General features: G+C 37.0%; 1 protein-coding gene across 1 annotated transcript; it reads right to left on the bottom strand.

Moving 5' to 3' along the window:
- Positions 1-1,304: 1,304 nt before the first annotated feature.
- ZCCHC10 (zinc finger CCHC-type containing 10) lies at positions 1,305-15,745 on the bottom strand. Its single transcript, XM_020897586.2, has 4 exons — positions 15,643-15,745; positions 6,944-7,105; positions 3,822-3,863; positions 1,305-3,189 (listed from the first exon to the last, which is right to left on the bottom strand). The coding sequence occupies exons 1-4, from the start codon at positions 15,681-15,683 to the stop codon at positions 2,922-2,924; spliced, it is 513 nt and encodes a 170-aa protein (XP_020753245.1). The 5' UTR covers positions 15,684-15,745; the 3' UTR covers positions 1,305-2,921.
- Positions 15,746-17,772: the final 2,027 nt, after the last annotated feature.

The raw sequence follows: 17,772 nt of genomic DNA on the forward strand, positions 1-17,772 counted from the left end.
TGAAGGAATGCTTCTAATAGTCAAAGGCGAAATAATTTGAGCCAAAAAACAACGCTATTATTGAATTTTAACCCGCAGAACAGAAGAAACATTCACGAGTCCACAGTACCATTGATTAAATGAATGGGAGAGAAGACGCAGCTCTTCCTTATAGTATAATTCCAATTAGTGTAGAAGTAAAGAGGAAAGTGGAAAATTACCATTTGCCAAACATCACAGTAATAACTATTGTTATCTACACTAAACGTAGTAGGTGACTGTGAGGACAATTTGCAGTCTCAAAGTATCTCCTCCAAGATATCTATCAATTAAAAAGGGAAAGACAGTCTTTGTAATGGAGAAATCTGATGTAACCACCTCAACCTAGTGATCAAGGTCAATATCACCAATAGTAAATGACTTTATCGATATTGGGAATTTTTCATTTCTGTGATATTATTCCAAAAAGCATAACATCAGTTCAGCCATGAGTAAACATTTGACAAATCCAAATTATGGGACATTAGACAAAATAACTGATCAATACTCTTCAACAGTAACAAGGGCATGAAAGATAAGGAAAGACAAAGGAACTTAGAGACAGTAGTAGATTTAGAAGTAACTAAATGCATTTTCTGGGTAATATAATGGAACAGAAATAGAACACAACTGAGAAAACTGGTGAAATGTGAGTAAAGTTTTTGGTTTAACTAACTATTTTATCAAGCATTAATTTCTTGGTTCTGCTTATTGTACTATGGTTACGTAAGATGCTAACATTAGGGGAAGCTAGGTGAGGTATACATGTAAATTGTAATTTTATAGATTCTCTGTAAACCTACAGTTAGTTCAAATTAGCAAGTTAAAAAAATAAATAAAATCATGACTATGAAGTACACTTTCTCTGTACTTTTTTCCATTTCCAGTGCTAACTTTTGGCCTAATGCCAAGACAAATTTACTATATTCTACAGTCATACTAACAAATGTTTGAGGAATAAAAACCTATAATCTGATTATGACTCCTTCTGATATGGTTCTGAGAAATAATACATTTATTACATTTGCCAGGGATTCAACTTCCAGAGTTCTGCTTTTAGGCAGGATAGGGTAAATTCTTTGAAAGTTACTCTCCACTGTGCCATTGAGTCTGCTTTTTTGAGTCAACTGTGTGACTAGAGTAAGGATCTTGACCTCTGTACTTTTCTAGGTATGCCTTTGAATAGTTGTAAGAGTAAAAATAATTAGAATTTAAATGTTCTTACCATCTAAATGGATAAGAAATGGCATTAAGAAAAATAGCAGAGACATTAAAGAAGCATAAGCTCATCAGCACAAACTGAGTTTTATTTAATTGCAAGTGATATAACCTATCCACACGTTTCCCTTCCAAGTTTTTTCACTGCTAAAATTGCCCTTAGAGATTACAAACATTGTAAACTGCATTTCATTAGCAGTTTATCAAATCTGCCTGTCAACTGACACATTCTGTATAGAGCCTTAAAATGATGTTTTGAGAGCATTTATAATCACTGAAAGCAGATGATTCTGTAAAACAGGTAATTACAGATCTTTAAACTGACAACATACATATATTTAAACATTTAAATAGAAGTTCATTTCCTTCAAAAGTAATTTTCTACTGCTTTTTCATAAAAATATAAAAAGACAACATCTGTAGTTTTAAAAACCTATATTTTACCTAAATCAAGATTTTTCTACAAACGATACCTCTTTCCAAAAAATTTAAAACACATCACAAAATAATGTGATGTTAAATCAAATAATTTCATCATGACAGAGTATTTTACTATTAAGAAATACTTGGCAGTATTTCTTTTTAAACTTTCATGCTAGATTTCAACTGTGTATATGCTATGTAAACACACTAGATTAATCCAAGTCACTCATTTTATGCAGTAGACTCATATATGATGAGTTACCATATAAACAGTCATACCACATTGCAAAATGGTAAAAGGCAATCTTTATGAAAACTTTATTAAAAAATTTAGTAAAAGGCAGCCAACATCACTCTAATTTTCTGTAAAAATTACATCTCTTCCTCCTACCCCTTTGAATGGTATCTTTTATAGCATATTGACACACAAAAGTATTTATATTCCTTTTACATAAGTTAGCTTTTTAAATGACTGTTTTCTTTTCTGACACATTGAATTTATCCAAAGGCACCAAGACTACACTCCTATGTAGTTTCAGAATTTTTGCTCTTTTTTAAGTTCCTCTAGAATCACTTTCCTCAGAAAAGGGTAACTCTAAGAACCAGAAGAAAATGAATGATAAAACACAGTAACCTGAAACTTGTACCATCCAAAAGGTATAAATTTATTAACAGGTTTCTTGAACTTTTCATTTAGGACAAGAAGTCAGAACAACTTTCTGAACATAAACACAAAAATAGAGCACATTTAGTAACAGTAGGAAAACTCCTAAGTTTCTAATGTGTTAAATCTCACATAATAACAAACAGCCAAAAGCATTAGAAATTCACTGCCAGATATTATGATGCTTTGTCCTGAAAAATGTCTGATACACAGCACTAACATGGAACAGAGTATGGCATTTATTTCACAGGGAGAAAAGGTAAGTTTCATCACAAAAACAGATTTACTAGATTTCAGCTTTGATTAATTTTAGAGATATATTTTAAAGATAAAAAAGAAAAACAAGATTCACCCCTAAAATAAAAAAGTCTTTATATATATATGTGTGTGTGTGTATATATATATATATATGTATATATATATATATAAAAATCCATTATTAATACTTTTTATGCTCTTACAATGTAAAACATTTAGAAACTTCTGAACTCTAGAAATGTTGGCCAGTTAACCTATTTGGCCGTAACACATTCTGAATTCCCTTCTGAGAATCACATTAATGTTTTCAGTCCATTAGTCCAGTATGGATGGAGCAATTCTATTTCTTTTTCTTCTTCTTTGGTGGTTCATCATCAGAACTACTATCTGTGCTGGTGCTGCTACTACTGGAAGAGCTGGAATCTGAGTCTGAATCAGAGGATGAGGAGGAGCTTGTGGAGGAAGCGGAAGACGATGAACTGGAGGAGCTTTCATCAGAGTCACTGTCCTCTGAGGAAGATGAGGTAGATGTCTCTTCACTCTCTGATGAAGAATCACTGGCTGAACTGTCGCTGCTATTGCTACTGGAACTGGTTACACTCTTAGACCTATTAGACAATTATATGCATGAGAAGCCGCCATTTAATAGAATGTTTAAAAGCAATTTCACTTGGGTGTTATGCATATATATACATATACTGAAGCTTTGCCAGTATGGTATCACTAGATTTGATGCTTTATGGATTGCCTAACTCTTAGTAACCCTAATGTGCCCACCCTTTCACTCCAACCAGAAGGTCTTTAAATCTCTAGGATGGAATTTGAGAAAAGTGAACATATTATATTATGCTTCAGAGTGAATGTTAGAATACAGTTGCAGTTTAACAACTGGGTTTATTTAAACCTCATGTACAGTGGTTCATAACCTTAACTACTTTAGACAAGATAATTCAATAATTTCTTACCAATAATTTCTAATATTTCCTAATCTAAGACAAGAGAAATTACTTACTATTCCCAGGTATAAGGACCCTGGAAAGTTGGAGGAAAAGGAGAAACAAAGGAAGAAACTCCAGACAAGTAAACAGAGGAAGGTGTCAGAAAACAGGATGATGTTTAATCATGAATCGCAAACGAGAGACTTCAGATCCAAATCTTGTAACTATTATTTTAAAATCAACCATCCTATCCCTCCAACTATTATTATATATTACCTATATAATATTAAAGCCACACATACCTTTTCTTCTTGGTCTTTCTTTCTGCATTAGCTTCTCCAATGCTGATAAGCAACAGGGAAAGGGGGAGGAGCTCTTGTTAATAGAGTGATTATAAACAGCTCAGACAAACCCTTCTGATATCCCCAAGACTGTTTTACACTGGAGAAACACTTTGTCTTTTGTAACATGTACTGAGAGTCCAGTGTTTCTTTTTATAACCAAGAGAAAAGTTTCCTACTGCAGGTGTATATGGTACATGCATGAGCTCCTCAGGTGGCTCAGTGGTAAAGAATCTGCATGCCAATGCAGGAGACACATAGATGTGGGTTCAATCCCTGGGTTGGGAAGATCCCCTAGAGGAAGAAATAGCAACCCACCCCAGTATTCTTGCTTGAAAAATCCCATGGATGGAGGAGCCTGGTGGGCTATTGGCCATAGGGTCGCAAAGAATCGGACACAAGTGAGCACGCATGTGTGGTACATGCAGTTAAATTAACTAGCTCTTAAGACAGATGCTATCGACTGTATTTTAGAAGTCAGGTAAGTTAATAGTTAAGATGAGCAAACACACTAACTTGCTTCTTTTTTAATTGTGAACTTGGGTTGACACAGCTAAATCAACTACTTAGTGAACAACAGAACAAAGTAAATAATAGCAGAATAATTGTAATTTATAATTTGGTTTTCTAGAATGGTATTATAAGTGGTCATTTTATATAAAAAGAAAAGCAACTATTAAAAATTTTTTTCTTAAATGATTCATTTTGGTGTACACTTAAAACTAACACAACATTGTAAATCAACAATTGTTGTTCTTTGTCATTAAGTCCTGTCTGACTCTTTTGCGATCCCATGGACTGTAGCCCACCAGGCTCCTCTGTCCATGGGATTTCCCAGGCAAGAATACTGGAGTGGATTGCCATTTCCTTCTCCAGAGGATCTTCCCAATCCAGGGATCAAACTCAAGTCTTTTGCATTGGAAGGCAGATTCTTTACCACTGCAAGCTACCAGGGAAGCCCAAATCAACTATACTCCAATAAAAATTTAAAAGCCCCATTTCTTGAGACTTCCCTGGTGGTCTAATAGTTAAGACTCTGTGCTTCCACTGCAGGGGGCACGGGTTCTATTCTCTGCCAGGGAACTAAGATCCCAGAGGCCACTAGGCACAGGCAAAAAAAATTTTAAAAACAAAAAAACTTCCCAAACCATTTATTTTTCTGCATGTCCTCCAAATGTTCAGTTTTAAAACCAGAGACTTAATACTTTAAGATTATGCTCCCTCATTATTTATAAAGAAAAAAGTCTGGCGATTTCTGAGTGATTTTAAATATACAAATGGCTTGCTGCTATACAGCTGCCAAACAACATGCCTACTAAATCAGGCTTTCAAATTACAGAATTACTTCTATTACTTTACACTGTCCTATAAATTTGACATTTTTATATTCTGAACTTCTCTGCATATCCTAGACAATGCTTATATCTTTATTTCCCAGATCCTCAAATATAAACATGTATTTACATAAAGTTGTTTTACACGATGGACTGACTTACTGAAGAATTGTCATTTTTGCAATTAAAATAAATGGTAGAAGTACATTTGTTAAACCACACCACAAGAATTCAAGATCACTAAATTTCACAACTTCCGTAATTTTATCACTGAATCAAAATAATTAGCAGTCTACGTAACAGAGTCAAAACTAAAATTCATGTGATAGTGAAAGTGAAGTCACTTAGTCATGTCCGACTCTTTTGTGACCCCATGGACTGTAGCCTCCCAGGTTCCTCTGTCCATGGGATTTTCCAGGCAAGAGTACTGTAGTGGGTAGTTGTATGTATTTTTTAAGATCAAGATACTTGTGTAATACAACTAGAAAAACAAAAGTAGATGTTGAAATGAAATTATTCATAACTCTTATCATTTTTTGCTTATATTCCTAATAAATGAATTTTAAAAAATTATGTTTTTCTCCTCATCTTTTTCTATCCTAAGTTTCAATATTTGCAGAGGGTATAAACTCTGGCATATTATATATATAAAGTATTGACATTTTAAAAAGAATATTGTTATATGATTTGATAATTTTATAATTATAAATTATCATTGATAATTGTAATGATAATGATAATTATCATTAAATCAAATTATCAATTATCAAATTATCACATTATCATTTGATAATGTAAATATCACAAAATTTGATACCTATCATAATTAAATTTTAAAAAATATGAACAAGCTTATCTTTAACAATCAGTACTTTTACATTATCCCTTTTCCTCTTTGAACCTGTGTTTTTATTTTCCTTTCCCCACAGAATGTATCCTAATATATTTTTATGCCTGAAAATTGTAGTGACCACTTATATTTCTCTGCAATAAAAACACAGACATAACATAACTTGAAATTGTATCTTTTAATTACATGTGATCATAAAGTTTTAAAAGTGCTTAAAAATTCTGAGTTGAATTACCATCATCACTGCTACTATGCAAAGTGATTAAAACAATGTAAAATATATTATAAATTTTAGTAACTATTATGGAATGGCTACCCACTCCAGTATTCTTGCTTGGAGAATTACATGGACAGAGGAGCCTGGCGGGCTACAGTTGATGGGATCACAAAGAGTTGGACATGACTGAGCAACTAACACACACACATACATAAAATATTCTACTGGAACTGTATCTTTTAAAGACATCATTTTTTTTTTTCTAGTTTTTGTATCCATAGATCTTACTGCTTGACTATGACAGAATTCAGTATCAAGTTAATTCCTGTATTTAATTTTTACAGATTTAACCCTGAAAAAGTTTGTTAACCTCAACAGGTAGACGGTATAGCAATGTCACTTAGTTCTTTGAATTCTTCCCATGCTAAATAAATTCCACAAGTCATATAATGATGTATCATTAAAATACACTTTTTGAAATAAGTTTTTAAAAATAATTTTATTTATTTTGGTTGTGCTGGGTCTTGTAGAGCTTAGCATGGTACCTTGCACCAGTAATACTCATTAAACATTAGCTAGTATTTATAATCTAAATCTGGATAGCCATCATAAGATATTTAGTCCCTTAATAAATTTTATAAATAAAAATAAATATTCCTTTGAACACCATATGTAACCTTACCTTTGTTGTAATAATAATCTGTTTTCTTTTTCTTTTAAAGCTTTCTTTAGTTCTGCTGTTCTTGAAGGCCTATGTAGGTACTTTCTTTTTCCTGTGCATTCATAAGTCCAATGTCCAAATTCCAAGCATTTCTGACATCTTACATGTTGCTTATTTGCTTCACTACAAGATAAAAAAATAAGAATACAAGCCTTAAATTTTTGACTTGACATTTTCTGTTGTGAGAAACATAAACAATATAAGCATAAAATGATGTTTATGTTTAAGGTACAATTCAAAAATAAACATCATCTTACACTTTAAATTAGTTGTTAGATTTAATCACTAGGCAATACAGTAAGTGGTTAAGAGCTTGGACCTCAGAGTTAGACAGAACTGAATTCAAATCTTGTTTCCTCAGTTCCATTCTAGTAAGGGCAGTCTAGGTAATTCAGACCAACTCTTCAGCTTAGAATTAGAAAAGACAGCCAAAACATTTTTAACAACCTGCTCAAGGATCAGAGAACTAACAAAGAGGTTAAAGAATCACCAAGCCAAGATATGGAAGAGGAGGGAAACCCAGAGTGGTCAGCTCTACATTTAACTCAACTCTTGTCCTGGGGCCTTTTCCCAACTTGGGAGAGTAAGCAAGCATCATTTATAACAAGCAAGGGAGACAAATTATGCATTCAGAGTTAGGACTCTGAAGAGCTTTACCCTAAGAATAAAGCAATGGTGTATGAAGTGCTGCCCAGCTTCCAGTCACCTAGGAGACTAAGAAAAATCGCAATCCCTGAGATTGAATTAAGGTTGACAAGTGGAGAAAAAACAGATAAAAGAATTGGAAAGGAAGAAATAAAACTGTTATTCCTTACTGATGATGTATCATGTGTACTGCAAATCCAAAAGACTCTATAGATAAATGTTTATTTTATTCTTTGGCCATGCTGTGTGGCATGTGGGATCTTAGTTCCCCAACCTAGGATTGAAACCTGTGCCCCTTGCATTGGGAATGTGGAGTCCTAACCACTGACTGCCATGGAAGTCCACAAAGATTTTTTTAATAATTAGAATTCATAAGTGAGTTACAGTTCAGTTCAGTCACTCAGCCATGTCTGACTCTTTGTGACCCCATGGACTGCAGCACGTCAGGCTTTCCTGTCCATCACTAACTCCCGGAACCTATTCAAACTCATGTCCATCACCTCGGTGACACCATCCAACCATCTCATCCTCTGTCCTCCCCTTCTCCTCCCACCTTCAATCTTTCCCACCATCAGGGTCTTTTCCAATGAGTCAGCTTTTCTAATCAGGTGGCCAAAGTATTGGAGTTTCAGCTTCAGCATCAGTCCTTCCAATGAGTATTCAGGACTGATTTCCTTTAGGGTTGACTGGTTGGATCTCCTTGCAGTCCAAGGGACTCTCAAGAGTCTTCTCCAACACCACAGTTCAAAAAGCATCAATTCTTCGGCACTCAGCTTTCTTTATAGTCTAACTCTCACATCCATACATGACTACTGGAAAAACCATAGCTTTGACTAGATGGACCTTTGTTAGCAAAGTAATGTCTCTGCTTTTTAATATGCTGTCTAGGTTGGTCATAGATTTTCTTCCAAGGAGCAAGTGTGTTTTAATTTCATGGCTGCAGTCACCATCTGCAGTCATTTTGGAGCCCCCCAAAATAAAGTCTCTTACTATTTCTGTTGTTTCCCCATCTATTTGCCATGAAGTGATGGGACCGGATGCCATGATCTTAGTTTTCTGAATGTTGAATTTTAAGCCAACTTTTTCGTAAGTGAGTTTAGAAAGGTTTTATATTGGGATCAGTAAACTTCTCTTTGAGGAAATGACTGTTTAGGTCTTCCTCCCACTTTTTGATTAGGTTGTTTGTTTTTCTGGTATTGAGATACATGAATTGTATACTTTGGAGATTAATCTTTTGTCAGCTGTTTCATTTGCAATTATTACCCGCCATTCTAAGGGCTGTCTTTCCATCTTGTTTCTAGCTTTCTTTGCTGTGCAAAAGCTTTTAAGTTTAATTAGGTTCTACTCGTTTATTTTTGTTTTTATTTCCATTACTCTAGGAGGTGGGTCAAAGAGGATATTGCTGTGATTTACATCAGTGTTTTGCCTATGCTTTCCTCTAAGAGTGTTATAGTTTCTGGCCTTTAATCCATTTTGAGTTTATTTTTGTGTATGGTGTTAGGAAATGTTCTAATTTCATTCTTTTACATGTAGCTGTCCAGTTTTCCCAGAACCACTTATTGAAGAGACTGTTTTTTCTCCATTGTATATTCTTGCCTCCTTTGTCAAAGATCAGGTGTCCATAGGTGCAGGGGTTTATCTCTGGGCTTTCTATCTTGTTCCACTGATCTATAGTTCAGTTTTTGTGCCAGTACTGTTTTCATTATTATAGCTTGGGATGTTCTTTTTATAACTATTTTTTAAGGACATATTTATGTTGTCTGAACTTTTTTGTAGATCGTGTTACAGGTCACAGTAAAAATTTTTTTTTTACAATAAAATTTTTTTAAAATCTTGGCTGTTTCACTACATAGTTTTAGGCTCTTTAGAAAGCTGTTTTTTGAACTTCAGTTTCTTATTCTAAAAAATGGGACAATATCTACTTCACTAGATTATTGTGAGAATTAGACAAGACCATAACCATGTTTTATACTTACTGTATGTCAGGAATTTAGCTAAATACTACTTATGCATAAATACATCTAATCCCCATGACAATCCAATGAGTTTGACAATAATATCCTCATTCTACAAACTGGGATGTTTGTATATACAGCAAGCAACAAGGATCTGACATAAAGTAATACACAAATGGGAGCTGTGACTATCAGTCTACACATTAGGCTAATCAACCATGTGGACTAATGATACTTGCCAATTCCTCAAACATGGGTGCATGATGAGATGCTGGACTTTTAATTTCGACATAGAGTAGTCACCTTTTTATCCCTGGAGAACACATAATTGGTGTTCAGTAAATGTTTGTAAAATGAATGACTGTTAAAGTAGGCAAGGGTTTAAGAGAACATATATTGTTTATAGTATGCTTTTCATTAACTAATTCCCACATTGTGGGCCAGCTTCTGTAATTTTGACAATAATTTATTTTGGACTTTCCTGGTGGTCCAGTGGTTAAGAATCCGCCTACCAGTGCAGGGGACACACAGTTTGATCCCTGGTGAGGGAATATCCACATGATATCCACATGTCTTGGGACAACTAAGCCCTGGAGCTGCAACTACTGAGCCCACACACCACAACTACTGAAGCCCAAGTGCCAAGAGCCTGTGCAACAAGAGAAGCCACCACAATAAGAAGCCCATGGACAACTAGAGAACAGTCCCTGTTCAAAGCAACTAGAGAAAGTCCACATGCAGCAATGAAGACCCAGTGAAGCCAAAAATAAACAAATAAATTAATTAAAAAACATTTTTAGCACTTGTCCAAGAATAAGCCAATCCTAATGTGAAAAATTAATGTTTCAAGTAAGGAACTAAGACCCAGCAGTAGTATTAAAAGATAATAAAGAAGAGTCAGCTTTTTGCCTAGTAATAGTTCATAAAATTCCATAAACAACTGGCAGTACCATGACTATAACTTCAGAGTTTATCTCAATATGTAATAGTACAGCAAATTGTTAAGGCTTTCTATAATAAAAGACTTTATGGACTTAACATTAAGTTGCCCACTTTTCAGGTAAAAAGAATCACTAACATTTAATATATACAGGTGGTGCCAGTGGTAAAGTATCCACCTGCCAACACAGGAGACATATGACACAGGTTTGATCCTTGGGTTGGAAAGATCCCCTGGAGTAGGGCATGGAAACCCACTCCAGTATTCTTGCCTGGAGAATCCCATGGACAGAGGAGCCTGACAGCTTCAGTCCATATGGTGGCAGAGAGTTGGATATGACTGAAGTGACTTAGCACAAACACTGTAATGCAGGGCTTCCCAAGTGGCTCAGTGGTAAAGAATCTGCCTGCCAAGCAAGAGACATGGGTTCAACTCCTGTGTTGGGAAGACCCCCTGGAGAAGGAAATGGTAACCCATTCCAGTATTTCTTGCCTGGAAGATCCCACGGACAGAGAAGTCTTGTGGGCTACAGTCTATGGGGTCACAAGAGTTGGACATGACTTAGCAACTAAACAACGATTGTAATATGCATCCCAGAAATTATAAAATAAAAAACATTAAAGGATAATTAGCAAAAAATGTAAAATCATGACTCTAATACAAATATATAATGGACACATGTCAAAGGTTTTATTTAATCATTAATTAATAAGGGAACCAGTAGGATGTTGGAACTGGTTTAGAACAGTTTCCAAATAACACACATATATGGGCAATCAGGAATGCAGGAAACAAATTTACTAATAGTTAAAAACTGGTCAACAGCCACAGGGCAAGAATCAGTTGTACTGCTTTGCATGGGTAAGAATCTTCTTTTTGATTTTTCTACAATTTACAGAGTTTTAAAATAGGTCAAAGACAATGAGGCACAGGTCCTGATAGGGTCACATAGCTAGGATAGGGGATTAGACAACTCAGCCAGTAATCTTTTTTTTTTTAAATCCATTTCAAAGTCTTTCACAATATTTCCTAGTAATGAAATTATGGAGGAGGATGGAAGACTTTCAGAATCAAGGAAATAAAGTTGTCTTCTTCAAATTACAGTTTGTTTTCCCAATATTCTAAGAAATTTATAGCCTGGGATCTCAACTATTAAAAATATTATTGGCCAGCACTGTGGAGTCTGTTTTTTGTTGTTATAAACAGAATTTCCACTAATATCTGAAGCCCACCTATGATATTCTAAACATTAACTAGAGACTTCTCTGATGGTTCAGTGGTTAAAACTCCAAGCTTCCGTGACAGAGGGCACAGACTCGATCTCTGAAGAGGGAGTCAATATCCCACATGCTATGAGGCACAGCCAAAAATAAGTAAATAGATAAACATTTATTAACTAATCATTCTTAAAAATACTTACATCTTCTATACAGAATGCTGAGACAGACCTATAATTTCAAAATAAACAAGACCAGCAAGCATTTCTTTTCAAATGAACACCCTATTTAATAACATTCCTTTTCTATAGCCTAAGCTAAGGTTTAAGGAAGTGTTTTTAACAGTACAGCCTTTTTATGTGAAACAACCTTCTTTGATACCTGAAATATTAAGACATGTCTGCCAGATTGGCAAAACTTTAAGCCTATGGTTGGCAAAGGTGGAGAACGGGCACCCTGAATATAGTAAAATACACATTTTTAAATGTTGGTGAGTATGTAAATTGCAGAAACTTTCTGAAGGGCTATGTGGTAATACACAACAAAAATCTTAAAAATGTACATATCAAATAAACAAAAAATATAATATCAATAATGATTATCTATCTAGAGGATCCCTAAGAGTTCCATTTATTATTAAACTAATAAATGAGTTTAATAAAGTCATAGGAAAAAAGGTTAGTATACAAAAGTCAATATACTAGCAATGAATAATTGGAAACTGAAATTAAAAAATACTACTACAATACTTAATTTTACCCTTGTTAAATTTCTTCTCGTTAGACTCAACCTAAGAGTTCATCTGTCAAGACCTTTCTGGATTGGGATCTCGTTATCCATTGTATTAGTCACCCCTCTTAGCTTTGTGTTAACTGCAGGTTTGATAAATACGTACATGTGTCCTCATCCAAGTCATTTACAAAAATTGTTGACAAGATCAAACTCAGTACCACAGTGAGGCCACCATGGGATACCTCTGTATATTTACTTTAACCCATTAAACAATACTCTGAGTTCATGATGTTCAACTGATGTACCTAACAGCTCTGTTTTGCTCACAAGGATACTGGGATAGACTTTCCAAGATGCATTATTGAAATCCAAATACCTAAAAAAGGCAATAAGGGTTATCAATCTGTAATGATTTGATACCTGATGAACTTGGCTTTTATTTCTGAACAGATTTAATATATCCAGCCAGAATTTTGCCTGGAATGTATATCAGGTTCACAAGTCTAGTTTGTGGAATCTACCCTTCTCAACTTTGAAAATCAAAACAACATTTGCCTACTTCTAGTCCTTTAGCGTCACTGCTGTTGGCCAGAGGTCCTCAAATTACCAGCAGCGCTACAGCCATTTCACTTGGAAATTTTCTGTTATGTTGGGGACCAAATCACCTGGGTCAAGTGCCTTAAACATATTCAGAGTGGCTTATGGCTCTGATACCCACTTCTCAAGTAGCCTGAGCATCAGTTCTACTCTTGTCATTCTGCATGTAATTGTGTTTGAGTTAAATCTGACTCAGAGTTAAGTCCCTGAAAGATATGCTGAATGGGAAGTTCAAATTTCCCCCCTTTCCTTCTTTGGTCCAAAGTCTTTTAAAAACAATGTCAATAGTACTTTCTCACTTCTCATAACTTGTAGCTTAAAAACTGTTCTTGTGGAAGCGCTATCTGCTCTTTATAAACAAATCTTTTTGATGAATATAAAATAAAAAGCAAAAGCTCCTCTTTTACTTTCTCTCCCAAAATATTCCCCAAATTTTCCTGCACTCTCCTTGCCTCTAATGGTCCTCGGTCTCCAACTCCCTGGGAGTTGTCCTGACAGCCTTTAAACCATGACAGGTTTTGTTATACACCATGTTTTCTTCCCAGTAAGACCAGAAGCTCCTAAAGCTTTGTTTTTTACTTCTATGTAGCTCATGTACCGAATACAAGCATACTGAAGAAATGGAACACTTAACTCTGTGATACTCTAAAACTTATGCTAAAAGCACTAAAAGTCTTACTTTCAAAAGTGGACACTGTTTGATTTAGTCAGTCTAGGCATCATCACCTCCTCTGACCTATCCACTCATTGTTTATAAAGACCCATTCAATTATGCTGGGAAGAGAAAGTGAAAGTGAAAGTCTCTCAGTCATGTCCCACTCTTTGGGACCCCACGGACTATACAGTCCATGGAATTCTTTGGGCCAGAATACTGGAGTGGGTAGCCTTTCCCTTCTCCAGGGGATCTTCCCAACCCAGGGATTAAACTGGGGTTTCCTGCGTTGTAGGAGGATTCTTTACAATCTGAGCCACAAGGGAAGAGAATGAGATCCAAATTAATCAGAACTTCATATTCCCAAGGCAAGGTTTAGGGTAAGGCATGTAATCCAATCTAGACACTGAGATGCTACCAACTTGAAGCTGAGAGGCTATAAAGGACTCTAGATACTGCAGCCATTTTAGGACTAAAGGAGTGATCTATCCAAGTATGGAACCAACTTCCAAAAGAGCAAATCTGAGAGACCCTGGTAACAGCATTTAAGTAGATTAAATGGTAATACCATTTAAGTGGATATCTATTTAAGTAGACCTGTTACTCCATTCTAGATCTCAGAACCATCTTGGAAAAGCTGCCTTCCTCCACCAAGCATACTACTACTTCATTCTGATTCCCTAAGTCTTTACCTTTATGATCAAGTAACTCTTTTCATCCAGCATGAGAGGCAGAGTCTGATCAAAGAGAGAAGAAAAGGATCAGGACTCTTAGAATAAAAAACTATAAATACAAAAAGGAATATAAATATACACATTAGAGCAGGCTGAGTGATGTATTATAAACAGGCAAACAGTGACAAGCTGAGAGTGAATTAAGTGGTGAATGTTGTTTGGGTGTGCAGATAGGTAGAAGAAAAAAAAAAGGTTGTACAAGAAAGGAGCATACGAACTTCTGCATTATCTGTTCACAGCAAACCTCTTGTGCCCTTCTCTCGCTCATTAGCCGCCACAATGGACATCTTTCAGTTCTTAGAAACTAAGTTCTCTCCCGTCTCAAATTAATTATGCTGTTCTGGATGCTCTTTCACCCAATCCTTTCATGACTGACTCCTTCTCACACTTTCCATCTCTGTTCAAACCCCACCTCTTCATAGATGCCTTTCCAGTCCAACCAACCTAACCTGGACAGTTCTCTTTTCCCACCATCTCATTTCCTTCAAAGCTCTTACTATCCAACTGCATTTACTTAAAATGTTTAGTTTATTGACTCTTTCCACCAACAGAATGTAAGCTTCCTGAAAGCAGATATTCTGTCTTGAACACTTTCTTACACCCAAATAGAGCGATAGGTAATGCATACATTAATATTTGTTAGAGAATGAATCGCAGAATGTGAGAAGACAGCTTGGGAGAAAAGTCAAGCTGTTCCTAGGTAAGGCGATTACAAAGGGGCAGGAAAAGCCAGCTGGCCTGGAGGTTGAACAGGAAGCTGAAGGTTTACGTCGGGGAGAGTAGGGGGTGTTGGATGCGGGCTACAAGCTTCGCCTGGTCACTCGTGGGGTGCGCCCACCGCTGCCCACCGGCTGGTTTGGGCAAATCGGCATAAATCACTTAGTAACCAATTCCTGGACGTCCCCTTCGCGGGAACCAAACGCGAGACTCTCTTCAGTCACCCCTAGGTCCCGCCCAGTGGCCTTACGCAGCCGTCTTCCACGAAATCGCTTGTGCACAGACATCAAACTTCTCGCCCCGGCCCGAGCCCCTTGTGGGCAGGCGACGTGTAAGAAAAACGGCCACCCTCCGCCAGGCCAAGCTGAGGATCCGACACCGACCCCACTTCCCGGCACCGCTCAATAGCCCGCTGACGCGCTTCTCTCCGCCCCCAGCCCGCCCCGCCACCCAACTCCGGCCCTAACTTACGCTTGTCTCCGAGCTATGAGACGATGCATGGGAGTCGCCATCTTAGCGCGGCTGCCGAAGGCCGCGCTGGGTTTTGGGAAACTCCTCGAAGTGGGCGGGGACTTGGAACCCTGAAGGGCGTAGGCGTGGGCGGAGCCAGTGATCCTGGCTAGGCTCTGGAGCTGCTTTTGGGGCAATGGTGGGTTGCCTGGTGTGTTGTGTTTCCTGCATAGTCTATAGTTTGAGGGAGAGGAATGAGGCCAGTTGACTAATCTGAACAAGGGTTTTGAAGGACGAGTCCACATATATTGTTTGGAGAAGCAGGGAAGAACATTGTAGAATGAAGGATCTGTCTATCCATCTTTATATACAAATCCATTTTTATATACATGAATGAATAAAGTTAATTGCTCAGTCGCGTCTGACTCTTTTGGGACCTTATGAATTGTAGCCCACCAGGCTCCTCTGTTCATGAAATTCTCCAGGCAAGAATGCTGGACTGGGTAACCATTCCCTTCTCCAGGGGATCTTTCCAACCCAGGGATCAAACCCAGGTCTCCCTCATTACAGGCAGATTCTTTACAGTCTGAGTCACCAGGGAAGCCCCACTGCAGTTTTCAGAAACTAGAAGTAGTCTGGATAGCAAAGTTTAAAGGAATAAGTTGAACAAGATTGACTATCAATTGAAGAAGACTGGGGCTTCCCTGGTGGCTCAGTGGTAAAGAATCCACATGCCAATGCAGGAGACATGGGTTTGATCCCTGATGGGAGAAGATTCCACAGCAACTAAGCCCATGTACCTCAACTATTGAGCCTGTGCTCTGGAGCCTAGAAGCTGCAACTATGGAGCCTGTTTGCCCCAACTACTGAAGCCTGAGTGCAGCAGAGCCTGTGCTCTGCAACAAGAGAGGCCCCTGCTCGCTGCAACTAGAGAAAGCTCATGCACAGCAATGAAGATCCAACACAGACAAAACTAAAAAAATGAATAAAATGATTAAAAAAAGAGTGACTTTAACAAACTATGAAGTGTACATATATGTTAATTACTTATGTACATAATAATATTTTTATTAATTTCATAGTGATGTTAGAAGGTTATACGGGTAAAACTGCTTTGTCAACTAGAAAAAGATTATACAAATATTAATTATTTAATGATATTTTAGCATTTAGTATCAGATCATGGAAATTTATTTGAAACACACATACCTTTTCAATTAATTAACTAGACTGCATTGGGTGATAGTTGCATCATGCAGGATCTTTCGTGGCAGTACACGGACTCTCCAGTTGCAGCACTAGAGCTCAATAGTTGCAAAGTTCTGACTTAGTTGCTTCCAGGCATGTAGGATCTTAGTTCCCCAGTTCAGTTCAGTTCAGTCTCTCAGTCATGTACGACTCTTTGCAATCCCATGGACTGCAGCACGTCAGGCCTCCCTGTCCATCACCAACTCCTGGAGTTTACTCAAGCTTATGTCCATTGAGTCAGTGATGCCATCCAACCATCTCATCCTCTGTTGTCCCCTTCTCCTCCTGCCTTCAATCTTTCCCAGCATCAGGGTCTTTTCCAATGAGTCAGTTCTTTGCATCAGGTGGCCAAAGTATTGGAATTTCAGCTTCAACATCAGTCCTTCCAATGAATATTCATGTCTGCTTTCCTTTAGGATGGGCTGGTTGGATCTCCAACTAAGGATCCCAACTTAGTTCCCCAACTATGGATCAAATCTGAGTCCCCTGCATTGAAATCCAGATTCTTAACCACTGACATAGCCAAATAAATAAATAAATCTTAAGGAGAAAAAGAAAAACCAGGCCGTTGGCAGTGAAAGCATGGAGTTCCTCGAGTGCCAGGGAATTCCCATTTGTTGGTTAATTTTAAAAGAAATTGCACTCTAGTAAATGTGAAATGTCAAGAGACAGGATAAGATATAATAAACAGAAAGGAGGAAGCACATGACATTTTTTGTGATTTGGTTTGCACGCCTGGAAAACCTACAAGAGCTAATTAAAAGCATCTAGACATAGGGGACAGATACAAACACATAAAATACGATAATATCTTGCTTTTTCAATGGTAAGACCAGGCCAATGTAGCTTTTTCCCATTGAGGCCCATGGGCTTGTGAGCCTCTCAACTTTGTCCAGAGGGCCC

The sequence above is a fragment of the Odocoileus virginianus genome, chromosome 3, assembly GCF_023699985.2.
Source record: "Odocoileus virginianus isolate 20LAN1187 ecotype Illinois chromosome 3, Ovbor_1.2, whole genome shotgun sequence".
Lineage (NCBI taxonomy): Eukaryota > Metazoa > Chordata > Mammalia > Artiodactyla > Cervidae > Odocoileus > Odocoileus virginianus.

What these genes read in the sequence shown, in the direction of transcription:
- ZCCHC10 (XM_020897586.2), bottom strand. Translation starts at nt 15,683, where the DNA reads ATGGCGACTCCCATGCATCGTCTCATAGCTCGGAGACAAGC. An exon ending in AGATTATTATTACAACAAAG is followed by an intron (nt 3,864 to 6,943) that starts GTAAGGTTACAT and finishes GTTGCTTATCAG; the next exon opens with CATTGGAGAAGCTAATGCAG. An exon ending in AGAAAGACCAAGAAGAAAAG is followed by an intron (nt 3,190 to 3,821) that starts GTATGTGTGGCT and finishes ATTGTCTAATAG; the next exon opens with GTCTAAGAGTGTAACCAGTT.